Source organism: Pristis pectinata, chromosome 1 (assembly GCF_009764475.1).
Source record: "Pristis pectinata isolate sPriPec2 chromosome 1, sPriPec2.1.pri, whole genome shotgun sequence".
Lineage (NCBI taxonomy): Eukaryota > Metazoa > Chordata > Chondrichthyes > Rhinopristiformes > Pristidae > Pristis > Pristis pectinata.
This window is the reverse complement of record NC_067405.1, coordinates 42,994,551-43,007,199: the sequence shown is the minus strand read 5'-3', so window position 1 is coordinate 43,007,199 and position 12,649 is coordinate 42,994,551. Positions and strand designations below refer to the sequence as shown.

General features: G+C 39.5%; 2 protein-coding genes across 5 annotated transcripts in view; one reads left to right on the top strand and one right to left on the bottom strand.

The window, feature by feature from the left end:
* The window catches only part of mettl8 (methyltransferase 8, methylcytidine), a 41,142-nt gene extending 36,111 nt beyond the window's left edge, over positions 1 to 5,031 (bottom strand). The window contains exons 1-2 of one of the 4 annotated variants that reach the window (XM_052026910.1): positions 4,953 to 5,031; positions 275 to 448 (exon numbers count right to left, since the gene is read on the bottom strand). In XM_052026910.1, the coding sequence (XP_051882870.1) occupies positions 275 to 435 (161 nt within the window). In that variant the 5' untranslated portion in view covers positions 436 to 448; positions 4,953 to 5,031. Of the gene's footprint in view, positions 1 to 274; positions 449 to 4,111; positions 4,295 to 4,359; positions 4,387 to 4,952 lie in introns of those variants that run through there. The other 3 variants (XM_052026928.1, XM_052026916.1, XM_052026922.1) reach the window with 3 other exon arrangements.
* dcaf17 (ddb1 and cul4 associated factor 17) overlaps positions 4,398 to 12,649 on the top strand; it is a 35,558-nt gene continuing 27,306 nt past the window's right edge. The window contains exons 1-3 of the mRNA XM_052026904.1: positions 4,398 to 4,644; positions 10,684 to 10,787; positions 11,297 to 11,387. Coding sequence (XP_051882864.1) covers positions 4,639 to 4,644; positions 10,684 to 10,787; positions 11,297 to 11,387 — 201 coding nt within the window. The 5' untranslated portion in view covers positions 4,398 to 4,638. The remainder of the gene's footprint in view (positions 4,645 to 10,683; positions 10,788 to 11,296; positions 11,388 to 12,649) is intronic.

The window sequence follows — 12,649 nt, the reverse complement described above, 5'->3', positions numbered from 1 at the left end:
ACATTTATGAGTGTTCTGACCTAAGTGCTATACTATCATACTTTGTTACTGTATATCTCCCTACTGAATCTTTTAAGTAAGAAACAAGTCTAATCTGAAGTTCAAATTGAAGAAATAATTTTAGAAACAATCATCTTTAAGTGTTTCACTACCATCTTGTGTGACGAGAAAAATTGATTAAAGTTATTATAAACAATGTTAAAATAACATTTCTCATAAGACAATTTTATGTAAACAACAACAATGCAATCTGGTTTGAGACACTTCCTCTTACCACATATTGTGTTCAAACACTCTGCTGGGATCAGATAAAATTCGGGAGCCAAGAGGAACAGTTGGTCGTTGAGTACTTTGAAATCTACACTGCAAACCGGGTTTCCTCAGCAATGTAATGGACACCATGTGAATCAATGCCATTTGTGGCCTCCTCTTCATATTGATGAAATGTCTACTCCAAGGAATATAAATATAGATAATTACTTATATAAAAGTAAATTACAATACTTTATGTGATTAATAGCTGTAACATTTTGGGGGGAAAAATCAGCAAAATTAAGAATGAGAAAGCATTCCTTCATTTTGTCTACAGTGGTAGACAGGAAGAGCAGGTGTTGATTTTTCTCTTATATCCAGACATCTTATGTGCATAAGGAAATACTATAAGTAGAAGGTAAGAACTGATAAGTAACTTGTTTTTTTCATCCAAAATTTCAAATAATCTGTTCAAGGATTATTTATCAATAAAAAAGTGGCCTTTTTTTTTAGCTTTATTAAGAGGCAATTATTTTAGGAGCTTGGCTCCAATCAAAATGTTACAGTGAAGGTATGGCTAACCTGAAATTGCATGGCATGGTCTGCTAATTGAGTGCTCTAACAAGAGTACTTGTGCATGGAATGGTAGTTGAGAATGGAGTTGTGACAGAAGATGACAAACATTTGACTTACTTTATGTGGCCAATCCGAGAACCATAGAATAAGCAAGAGCACACATGCACAGAGGGTTGAAAAATCTTGGTTGAGAAGAGTTAAGATAATCCTGTGCCTTAACTGATTATGGCATCATTTAGGAGAAATGTTCCATACAGAAGACAGTCAAATCACAAGTTAAGGAAGACAGATATTGAGAAACAGGTGCCTATTTGCAAGGCAGACAAAACCTTCTGAACATCTGGCTCCATCCAATGGAGATACAGTGGTTAATATCTCTGAGGTGGACAAACAGAGCAATGAATCAGCTGGTTAACCTTCAGTAAAACCAAGCAAACCTAAAGCATTAGGTGAGGTGATTCCTTCCTGGTAGTTCAGCATACAGTGCTGCTGCTTCACAGCTTCTGACCTTTAGAGCTCTATGTGTGGAGTTTGCACGTTCTCCTGTAATTGGGTGGGCTTTCCTGTGTGCTCCGGTTCCCTCGCTTGGTGGTTGTTAAGTTGATTACTATAAATTACCCCTCGTGTAGGTTGGCGGTAGGAGAATCAACGTGGAATTGATGGGCATGCTTGAAAGAATAAGTAACAGGGAAATAAGTGAGGATACGCAATTGATATGCTGAGTGCTTGCATAAACTTGATGGGCCGAATACCCTCCTTCTACGTCGTAAGAGAATGAGTAAATGAGAGTGAACTACCTTCTCTGCAATTGCCAAAGGCTAGAAAACTCATGCATTTCAAAAGTTTCCATTTATGAGATGTATGAATGGACCAAAAATGTGCTTCCCAGAAAACATATCAAATCAAAAATAAAATCCAGAAGATTGCAGGTATATGAGGCTCACAGGGCTGGATGAGATTTCAGGAAGATGGAGGCATGAGGCCACGTAGCAATTTGAAAACAAGGATAAGAATTTTAAAAACAAGGTGCTACTGAAGCAGGAGCCAGTCCAAGGGCAGCAAGCAGAGGCATGGTGCGTGAGTATTGGAGTTAGTTCACGGGCAGCAGAATGTTGGTTGGTCTATGAACCAACATTAGGTCTATGAACGGTAATATGAGGGGGGCCACCTAAAGGATCTAGAAAAAAGCAAGAGGCAACAAAGCTGCAGATGTTGTGATCTTGTGACTTGAAAACATGAGCCGAGGCATGAATGGAGTCAGGCAATGTTATGGAGAGAACGCTCCTGCTCTACTTTCATTAGTATTACCAACTTTTCACATTTACCTGAAAAGACAGTTTATCTAACATCTCAACTGAAAGGCAGCAACTCTGATAATACAGTATGCCGTCAGGATAGGTAGAATTTGTACATAGGTCACTTGATTTGGACTTAAAGCCAGAAGCTGCTGACACGCAGGTAAATGCACTGTCACTGAGCCACAGCGAATAACAGTTTGCATGAAAAGACAATGAACAGGATGAAGACCTTATTAGGACAGTTAGCGCTAGCTTCTGGATTTGTGCAAGATAACAAAAATTATAATCAAGGTTTGAGCTACAAATATGATACATGAAGTATTAGCAGATGGCATGAAGGAAGGGTCAGACAAAAGGAATAACTGGCATAAAAACATTCAGAGCAGAGGAAATGATACATAAACTGGAAAAACTAAAGAGAGCATAGATAGAGATGAAAAACATACAAGTATTTTAAAAATCTATTCTTGCATGATGGATATTACTGAAAATATTAGCATTGACTGGCATTCCTGGTTACCCCAGTGATAGTGTCAGTAGCCTCTGTATTTTCAGGATTTTGTAACAATGCAATGTTATTACTCTGAATACTGTAATAGTAATGTTTATTCAAGTCAAGATCATGATCAATTTGGGAGAGATCTAGGAGACATAATGGAAAATCACTGTTGGAATCACAAACGGAAGTACACATCACTCCTGGTGGATGTTGGGGTATTCTGTTCTGTTCATTCCATACAGTATTTATCTGTCGACATTCTAGTATAGTTATTTATATTACCGATTTTTCTATTTAAAGTACTATTTTTCTCTGCATAGTTATGTTTCAGAAATTAATCACAGGTGGGCAAGTTTATCAATATTGACAGACTCAGAGATCTGAATGCAGAAGTCAAGCCAGGTTTACTGTTGTCATAGGCATACATACACAGGGGTATAAATGCCATAAAAATTAGCCTTTTGCAGCAGCAGCACAGTACATTACAAGATGAGGACAAACATAAGTTAACGTAAATTATACATAATTTACACATGTGCAAAAATAAACAACAAATTAAACATAACAACATCAGTGCAAGATTGAGAGAGAGAAAAAATATATAGTCCGAGGTAGTATTACGGTTTTTCAGGATGGTTCAAGAACCTGATGGCAGCTAGGAAGAAGCTGCTGTTGAACCTTGAGGTGTAGGTCTTCAGGCTCCTGTATTTGCTGCCTCATGGCAGTATCGAGAAGAGGGCATTGCCCAGATGGTGAGGGTCCTTAATGATGGATGCCACCTTCCTGAGACATCACCTTTTGTAGATGCCCTCGTGATAGAACTGGCTAAGTCCACCACTCTCTGTAGCCTCATATGTTCCTGTGTATTGAAGTTTCCAAATCAGGCTATGATGCAACCAGTCAGAATGCCTTCCACTGTACATCAGAAGTTGTCAGAGTCTTCGATGACATGCTGAATCTCCTTAAACTTCTAACCAAGTAGAGACACTGGCGTGCCTTCTTCATCGTTGCATCTATATGCTCGGTCCTCTAAGATGTTGACACCCAGGAACTTGAAGCTGCTCACTCTTTCCACCACAGACCCTTCAATAAGGACTGATGCGTGTTCACCTGACTTCCCCTTCCTAAAGTCCACGATCAGTTCCTTGGTTTTGCTGACGCTGAGCGCAAGGTTGTGGTTATGACACTATTCAACCAGCTGACCTATCTCACTCCTGTACGCTGCCTCGTCACCATCCGTGATTCTGCCAACAACAGTGGTGCCATCGGCAAATTTGTAGATGGCATTGGAGCTATGCTTAGTCACACAGCCGTAGCTACAGAGTAGAGCAGTGGGCTAAGCACATAGCTGTGAGGTGCGCCTATGTTGATGGTCAGTGTGGAGGAGATGTTGTTAATACTAGATCAGTGCGTGCTAGAGTGTTGCACCCCCATCCCCTATCTTCTCACGTCAGCGTCAGAACCCCAAAAGCTAAATTGATCATACCTACAAAACCGAAGTTATTGGTATATTGCAGCATACTGGTCAGTCAATAATTAAGACTAACCCTTGATACCCTGCGCTCCTGCGACTTGGCGATGAACAACCTGGGATAAAGGCAATACCTCAGGACTCCAACCCCTTCCTCCTAAACGTGGCCTCAGAGCACAGTGTTGGCATCAGAGGGACGTTTCGTCCACCCACTTAAGAGTTACAAGAACTGGAGCAAGTAAGCAAGCAAGCGCACGACTCACGATGCAAACTCAACTTCCAAGTCACGCGGAACCAGCCGGGACAGACGCACTGGGAAGGGGGAGGGATCCGCGGCGCCGGGACGTGCAGAAAACTACACTTCCCGGCGAGCTCCGCCGCGCCAGGCCTCGCGCTGCCGGCTGAGTGAAGGGGAAGCGGCGCGCGCGGCCGGCCGGCCGGCTCCGTGTTCTACTTCCCGGGTGGATGCTGCTCTCGCTCGGGCAAGTGGCGCACGAAGCACTGGGGCAGCAACTTAATGCAAGAGGGATCTCTTCCTTTTGATGGTGGTATGAATCATGCGCCCATTGAAACACCCTTAAGCAATTTACTGTAATGTGCATTCGATTTTATTTTAGTATCATTTAGCTCGCTTGTTTATATATATATGTAATGCACCACCGTGATGTACCCTTTAGAAAAACGATGGGGCAAAATTTAAATGTTTGTTGCAATTTAAGTTTGATAGCAATGCGTGCGTTCGGGTCTGCAGCTCCTTGTCTTCAAATCTATCAATGCGGAACACCCCTTCAGGTAATATCCTGCCCTGTCTTCGATCGCAGCGTCAGAACCCAAAAGAAAAATTGATCATACTTACAAAGCCCCAGCATGGGATTTGACGGCAGAAATGTCAGGGCGGAGGGTCACGGATGCGCCTAGGCGGGAGCAGTGCTTTCTGGGACGTAGAGCAGAAAAAACATTCCACATTTTGTTGAGACGAAACTAAGTCCCGGGAGCGTCGTGTGTCCAGGGTTTTATATTAGTTGTTTGCTGCTATATATCAGTGTTAGGTTTTGCAATTATGATCGAACTTTCTAACCGGAGGACCAATGTACAGTACAAAGGACATCAACTGTCCATTGCCCTCCATAGATGCTGCCTGATCGCTGAGTTCCTCCAGCTTTTTCGTGTGATGGTACAAAGAAGAACCCACTTTCTTTAAAAACTGCGGCTAAAAATTGGGGGCCTTAGAGGAGATGAGGCTCTGTAACCCACCGCCTCAAATGATGGAAAGAGGAAAAACCCTCATATTTGAAAAGTATTGGAACGAACTTTTAAGTGCTGTGAGCAAAAAAAATCTACTGGAGGAACTCAGTGGGTCAGGCAGTATCTGTGAAGGGAAGTAATGACCTGAAACGTCGACTGTCCAAGGAGAAATCCAGATGTATTGATGATAATGGCAAACAGTCAAATGCAGCAACATCCATCGTGAAAACTGATTTTGGATACAATTCTTTGCAACTGGAATGTACTCCAGATACAGAATGAGATAAAGGGGAATGAATGTGCGAGGGTGGATGGACATACACGTGTAGATACAAATACACTACAATTATTTAGAAAAACCTGTGAAGGTTTAAGAGTAACGACCCTATCACCAATGGCTTCACTTTCCATTTTCACTTTCATTAACTTCTGCCAGAGAACATTTGCCAACTATCATTAAAACTGTTGTTAAACAGCTTCAGACTTTAAGGCCAGAAGGTTGCAAAACACCTAACAGAAAGATAGGATCGCTCCAGCTTACATAGAGTTTCATTAAAACAAAACAAGGTGGGACAAAGAACTGAAATATTGAGATATTGCCTTGTTTTAATTACAATGTGGCTTTAAGAGGTGGTTGGTGAAAGAACAACTTTTTTAGATTGGAAGTTATCACAGACAAAAACATCTTGATGAATCCAGAAACCAGCATATAAGTGTTTCCTTTACCAAACCATACTTTCGTGCTTCCTTCTATCTGAAGTGAAATTATGATGCCATTCATTGTAGAGATTTTCACTGTTTCTAGGAGATAGAGTAGATTTTGGAAGGTACTGCATTCTGCAATAAGATCTATTTTAATCAGAAAATCAACTTTCAAGTTAAGATTCCTGTCTTTCCTCTTTAGGCCATTTTTGTGCTGAGGATCAGCACCAACTTGGCCTGATTCTGTTTAGATAATGAAAATTAATTACATCTTCTCAAAATGCATTTTTCTGATGTAACAGGAAAGCTTTCCAAAATAGCCAGCATGCATAAGTAGTTAACATTACTTGCACAGTACAGGCAGTTCCCTGCCATAAATTTGAGCATTGTAAGTGATGGAACCTGTATTTTTTCAGGTTTCTTGTACCCAAAGAGCATTCACACTATAGGTATACAGTAGTAATAATGGGACTGTAGTGGAGACTGATGTTAGGATCTGATTTAATGTAACCTTTGCAGTTTTCCATCCATTATTTTAACACTTTGTTAATAGGAAATGGGGAAGTGTAAAGTTGAGAACTTATTTTGTTGAAATTTAGCATATTAATGACCTGTTGCCATCCTAATCTTACAATATATTGACTACACATTTTATAACATATCAGGATTTCGCACATAAATCATTCACCAATCTGATCAACTGGATTTCCTTTTTTTTCCCCCATTGTCAGATATGCCAATTCCAAAAATGTAATCTCAAGATCCACTAGGAGCCTCGGGCAAACAAGCATGGACAGTTTAATAATTACATCATCTATAAAAATGTATTGTACGAGGAAGTCAACCAACATTTCATGTTTAAGGAAAATAAATAACTGTTGCATCTTGACTGCAAGATCTCTTGGTCTGTATGGGAATGAAGTTGGTTCCATTCACAGGAAAAACTTGACCATCCTCTGTCAGTTAGTATGTCAGGTCAGTGTCAAATCTAAGTAACTCATGCGATGTTAATAATGTAATTTTTAATCCAGTGTGTGCCATGTTTACATTTTTTCAGGTATAAAGAATGATTATTGAGTTATTTTATAGAGGTGATTAAATTATGATGGTGGGATAGAGTAGAAAGAAATGACATGTTTCCTATTATTAAGAAGTCTACAATTAGGGACATGTATACAAGATTACAGGCATGCAATTTAGGAAAAGTTCAACTTTTTTTTGTTAATCTAGAGGAGTTTGTTAGGCTGTGGAATGTATTACTGGAGCTGCTGATTAGAGCAGAAGTACTGTCAACATTTAAGACATAATATTGGTAATGAGACAGAAGGGGGAGAAAGGATATTGGAATAGATCAGACATATGTCAAAGTTGTCTTTATTGTCATATGCATGCACAGGTGCAATGAAAAACACAGCAGCATCACAAGCACGTAGCATCATATAAGCAGCATTCACAAGAAAAAAACATAACCACAATTTTTACAAGAAAGAACACAATTAGAACAAAACAAAAACGGTCTATTTTAATGCAAAGTGATCAAAGTGGTCATAGTGTTGCTAACTCTAATAATTAAGGTTGTGCTGGTTGGTTCAAGAACCAAATGGCTGAAGGGAAGTAGCTGTTCTTGAACCTGGTTGTGTGGGACTTAAGGCTTCTGTATCTCCTGCCCGATGGTAGCTGTGAGAAGATGGCATGGCCTGAATGGTGGGGATCTTTGATGGATGGAGCCTTCTTGAGACAGCGCCTCCAGTAGATAGTAATTTTAAAAAAGGGTACATCATAAATATGTTTTTTCCCTTGGAGTTAATTTTTAATTCTTTCATTAAAGATTTTAGGTCAAACTTAGCCACTCCTAAAAGCTTAGTTGTGGAAATCGTAGCTGATTGTTAATATAACCAATGTTAAATTAGATCAGTTCACATTTAGAGCAAAACATTTTTTATTTTAGTGCATGAAAATGGTATACCTTTGCACATTTTAGCATTTAACATGTATGAAAAAATTCTTGCCTGTTCATTTGGCTGAAATCATATTTTTGTTAATGTAATAAATCAGAACAGATACAGGTGGAATAAGTGAATGAATAGGGAAAGTAGTCAGAATACTATAACGAAAACAAGCAGTCCTGAATGGCCAGAGATAAGAAGGGTGAAGGTAAACTATCAAATATCTGAAAAGTGAGCTGCTGTTTTGAATTTAATTAAACTATAACATTATATAATTAAGCATCACCAAATTTGCCACCAAACTACTGAAAACAAATCCCGTGTCCAAACCCTATCATTTCAAAATCCTCTGAACTCTTTCCATAATGCTGCCAAACTGCATCACCACTTACTCAGTGTTATTTAATATCTACTGCTACCTTCCAGGACTTTATCCTGCACTTAATATTCTTTGTATAACTGGGTATCCAAAACTGTACCCAGTACTCCAAATGCAGTCTATTTAAAATCTCATACAAATTCAATGCTGTCTCCTAATTTACCTTTCTGTGGCCCTACTTGTATCACTAGTTAATGATCTGTAGAGGTCCGAGGTTGATAGATGTTCTTTTACATAGTAAAGGTATCAAGGGATATAGATGTATTGACAGTGATTGATGGGTAAAGACCCTCTAGTTCATCCAACTTGGCCCACACAATTTTGTAATACAGTGGATACACTTCACCCAAAACTATGGGTAATTTACTGAAAAACGCACAAACAGAAGATACATTTAGAGTCAATTTGGGGTGGTGGGTGGAATTGATATTAATGACAAAGGTTACAATGATTAAATGCCTTTAATAAATTGAACATCCCAATGCACAAGTCATGACAGTACATTTGAATTGCAGTTACTAATTTATTATGGAGCATAGAACAGTACAGCACACAATGTTGTGCTGACATAGCTAATCCCTCCTACCTACAGGATGCCCATATCCCTCCATTTTTCTCTCATTCATGTGCCCATCCAAGCCCCTCTTAAAAGCCCCCAGTGAATTTGCCTCCACTACCGTCAGGCAACGCATTCCAGGCATCCACTACTCTGAGTAGAAAACATTCCCCGCCTGTCTGTTCTGAACCTACCCACCCTCACCTTAAATGCATGTCCTCTGGTATTGGATCGCTCAATAATGGGGAAAAAGATATTGCCACCCTATCTATGCCCCTCATAATTTCATACACTTCCAACAGATCACCCCTCAGCCTCCACTGCTCCAGAGAAAAGAGCCCAAGTTTGTCCAGCCTCTCCTGATAGCACATGCCCTCTAATCCAGGCAGCGTCCTAGTAAACCTCCTCTGCACCCTTTCTAAAGCCTTGACATCCTTCCTATATGAGGTGACCAGAATTGCATGCAAAACTCTAAATGCGGCCTAACCAGAGTTCTATAGAGATGCATCATAACTTCTTGACTCCTATATTCAATACCTTGATTAATTAAAGCAAGCATTCCATAAGCCGCCTTAACCAGCCTATCTACCTGTGTAGCCACTTTCAATGAGCCATAGACTTGCATCCAAAGATCTCTCTGCTCTTCAGCATTGTTAAGGGTCTTGCCCTTAACATGTCCTTAGATGGAGGAGGACCTGTGCAAGATAAAGGATAAAAGAAACTGGGGTGCTGGTTAAGGGCCAGCATAGTGAGTGGGTAACCCCACTTGTAGTGTTCCCTAAATCAGACAAGATTATGCAGGGAAGGGAAAGGAAATGGAATTTTTAAAAATTGTAGAAATTAAACCAAATGGTGGATTATGAGCAAGATCCTTTGCTAACATCTCATCTGAGAAACTGAGAGGAGACAAATTCTTCAGCAAGCTAGAAATATCATACATCTACTGTCAGTTGAGTGTGGATTAGGCCAGTCAAGGACATTTGACTCCCAGCACTCTCAAGGGGCTCTAGGCTGCCAGCAAGTCAAATATGCCCCAAGGGTCTTTCAAGCTGTGATGGATAAAATATGCCGGGGCATTCCCTACTGTACAGCCAACATGACATCCTCATTGCAACAGAAGCCAAGTGTGGAAGGGGTTGCACCACTGCAGCCTGCACCTAAAGCACACAATGTGTCTTTGTGTTATTGTAGGCAAGTTCTTAAAATAGTGGCGTGGGACCTTTCACATTCACTTAAGCTTTGGTTTGGCAACACACAAAAAAAGTCCTACTTCCAACATTCCCAAGTATTTAAGTATTAGTCTATATTATGTGGGAGTAGTATGATGTGTAAAGGATGGATTGTCTCTGTGTTAGTTTCATTTTGACTGTCTGCAAAAGGATTGATGTTCATTGCAGATTGAATACTCAGCTGGAATGGGCCTTTCAGCATCTGATTTTGTGGTCATGTGCTTATTGTTATTGAGGAACCCAATAATGAACAACTGCAGTCATCTGACCTTGGAGATTCCACTGCTGTAGTGAGAATAAAGGACAGTAAACACGATGTATAGCTTAAAGTATATACAGTATGCACTATGAAACATTAACAGTAAATAATGTGATTTTTAAAAATTCTTCCTTGCACGTTTGCAGCTAATTTCCAGAAACAGAATCAGGCAGTTTTTTTTTGTTTTGTTCAATTGCACATTGATCCAATTAATGAAACTTGGAACTCTTTTTAGAAAATGATTCAGTGAGATTAATTTGTCATCTTTCAGAAGACGACAACTTTTGAGAGAGTTTGGACAAAACAATCAAATTCACCAGTAATTTATGAGAAAGGAAAGATTTACTTTGACAATTACAGATGCTGTTTCATTAGGTAAGTCAAATGTATGAAAGAAATGTAGACAAATTTATCATATCATTTTGTACAATCATAAAAATCTTAAAATGTACAAAATACAAAATGGGGATGTATCTATGAAATGTACATACGAGTTGCAAATACCAGGCACAGTGATGCAGCTTGTAGAACTGCTGATTCATAGCTCTAGTAACTCAGTTTCAATCCTGACCTCTGATGCAACCCACGTGGAGTTTATACATTCTCCCTCTGATGGCGTGTGCTCAGAGTGCTCAAGTTTCCTCAACATCCCATAGGCATGCAAGTTGGTAGGTTAATTGGTCACTGTAAGATGCCTCTAGTGTGTATAGGCGAGTTGTGGAATCTGAGGTAGGGGAAAGGTGATGGCAATGTGGGGAGAATAAAATGGATTTAGTGTAGGATTAGGGTAAATGGTACTTGATTACTGGTACAGAATCAGCAGATTAAAGGCCTATTACTGGACTGCATGACTCTTATCTCTCTTTAAATTTTTGTTGTGTCAGTACTGGCCCTCAACCAATCTTGCTTTATGAATTGCCCAAACTCCATAAGTCTGAGAAGATTGAGGATGCTCTATTGTGCGAGTCACCAGTGGTAAGTAGATAATTTAAAATTTGTAATATTAAAGAGTTTTGGAACATGCACCTGTCAATACCTGGTATATCTTTTTTTTCCAGAAACATTTTATGCCATTTCAAAAAAAAGTAAGGTATTCTGCCAACTTCTGGCACCACTGAGGAGGCAGGGACATTAGCATGAAGTGATGGAGACCTGACACAATTACTACTTCCTCCCCTCATCTGGTGAAAATTTATTTCCTGAATATAAATGGCAGAAATATCCCATCCAAATAAGTTATACTATTCCTTAGTTTTTTGTTAAGGGAAGATCATCCTCTAAAATGAAAAAGTCAGTTTAAAAATACATTAAATGTTCCTTGTTTTTCTTTCTGGGTTGTTCACATGTTTCTTAATTTTTTTTAAGCATTTAGTTCTAACAAGTTATCATGGCTCATCAATAATGAAAACTGTAGATGCTGGAAGTGTGAAATCAAAAGAAATGCTAGAAACACTCATCAGGTCGGGAGCATACATGGAAAGTGGAGAGGTGTAACATTTTGGGTCGAACACCCTTTGTCAGAACTGACGATGGTAGTTATGCTTGTCATAAAGAGAAATTGTTCTTTGACTTTTGGGGAACAATCATTGTAGCCTCAAGATATCACTGTAGGAGTTTCTCAGGGGTGTGCTCATATCCTACACATTTTCAAATGCTTCATCAATGATTTTGCCTCCATTTTAAGTCCACAAATGGGGTTGTTGACTCAAAACTGATTATGACTCCTGTACAATGAAGCAGTACACACCAGCCTGCAATATTCTGACAACATTTTCAAGTTAATAAGTGGCTGGGAATACTTGAACTAGTTCAGAGTATATGATTATTTCAAACAAGTGAACTTCCAACCTCTTCTCCATAACTTCTGACAGTACTGAGCATCCTTTCCACATCTATAGATGGGGGGGTTCATCAATATCCTGGATGACATTTTTGCAGAGTTTTGAGAGGAATTCTTCCTAGGTTTTCTGCACCATTGGTCACAGAGGTAAGCATCTTGGATTAGGTAGTATAGCTACAGGAAAATGTTTTGTGAGAGAAGTGATTCAGAAGTGTTGAATTAAGTTTAAAGCATTACCATTGACTGATTAATACCCGTTCCTTGTCCGTTACCAAACCCCCCCTTCCCTCTTCCTCCTCCTCGTACATCACTAGTTGTCACTCCATGATGTTCTTATATATCACTACAGTTCTCTGTCAGGATTTTTGTTTTAAGTTACAGTGCACCAATGTCAAAT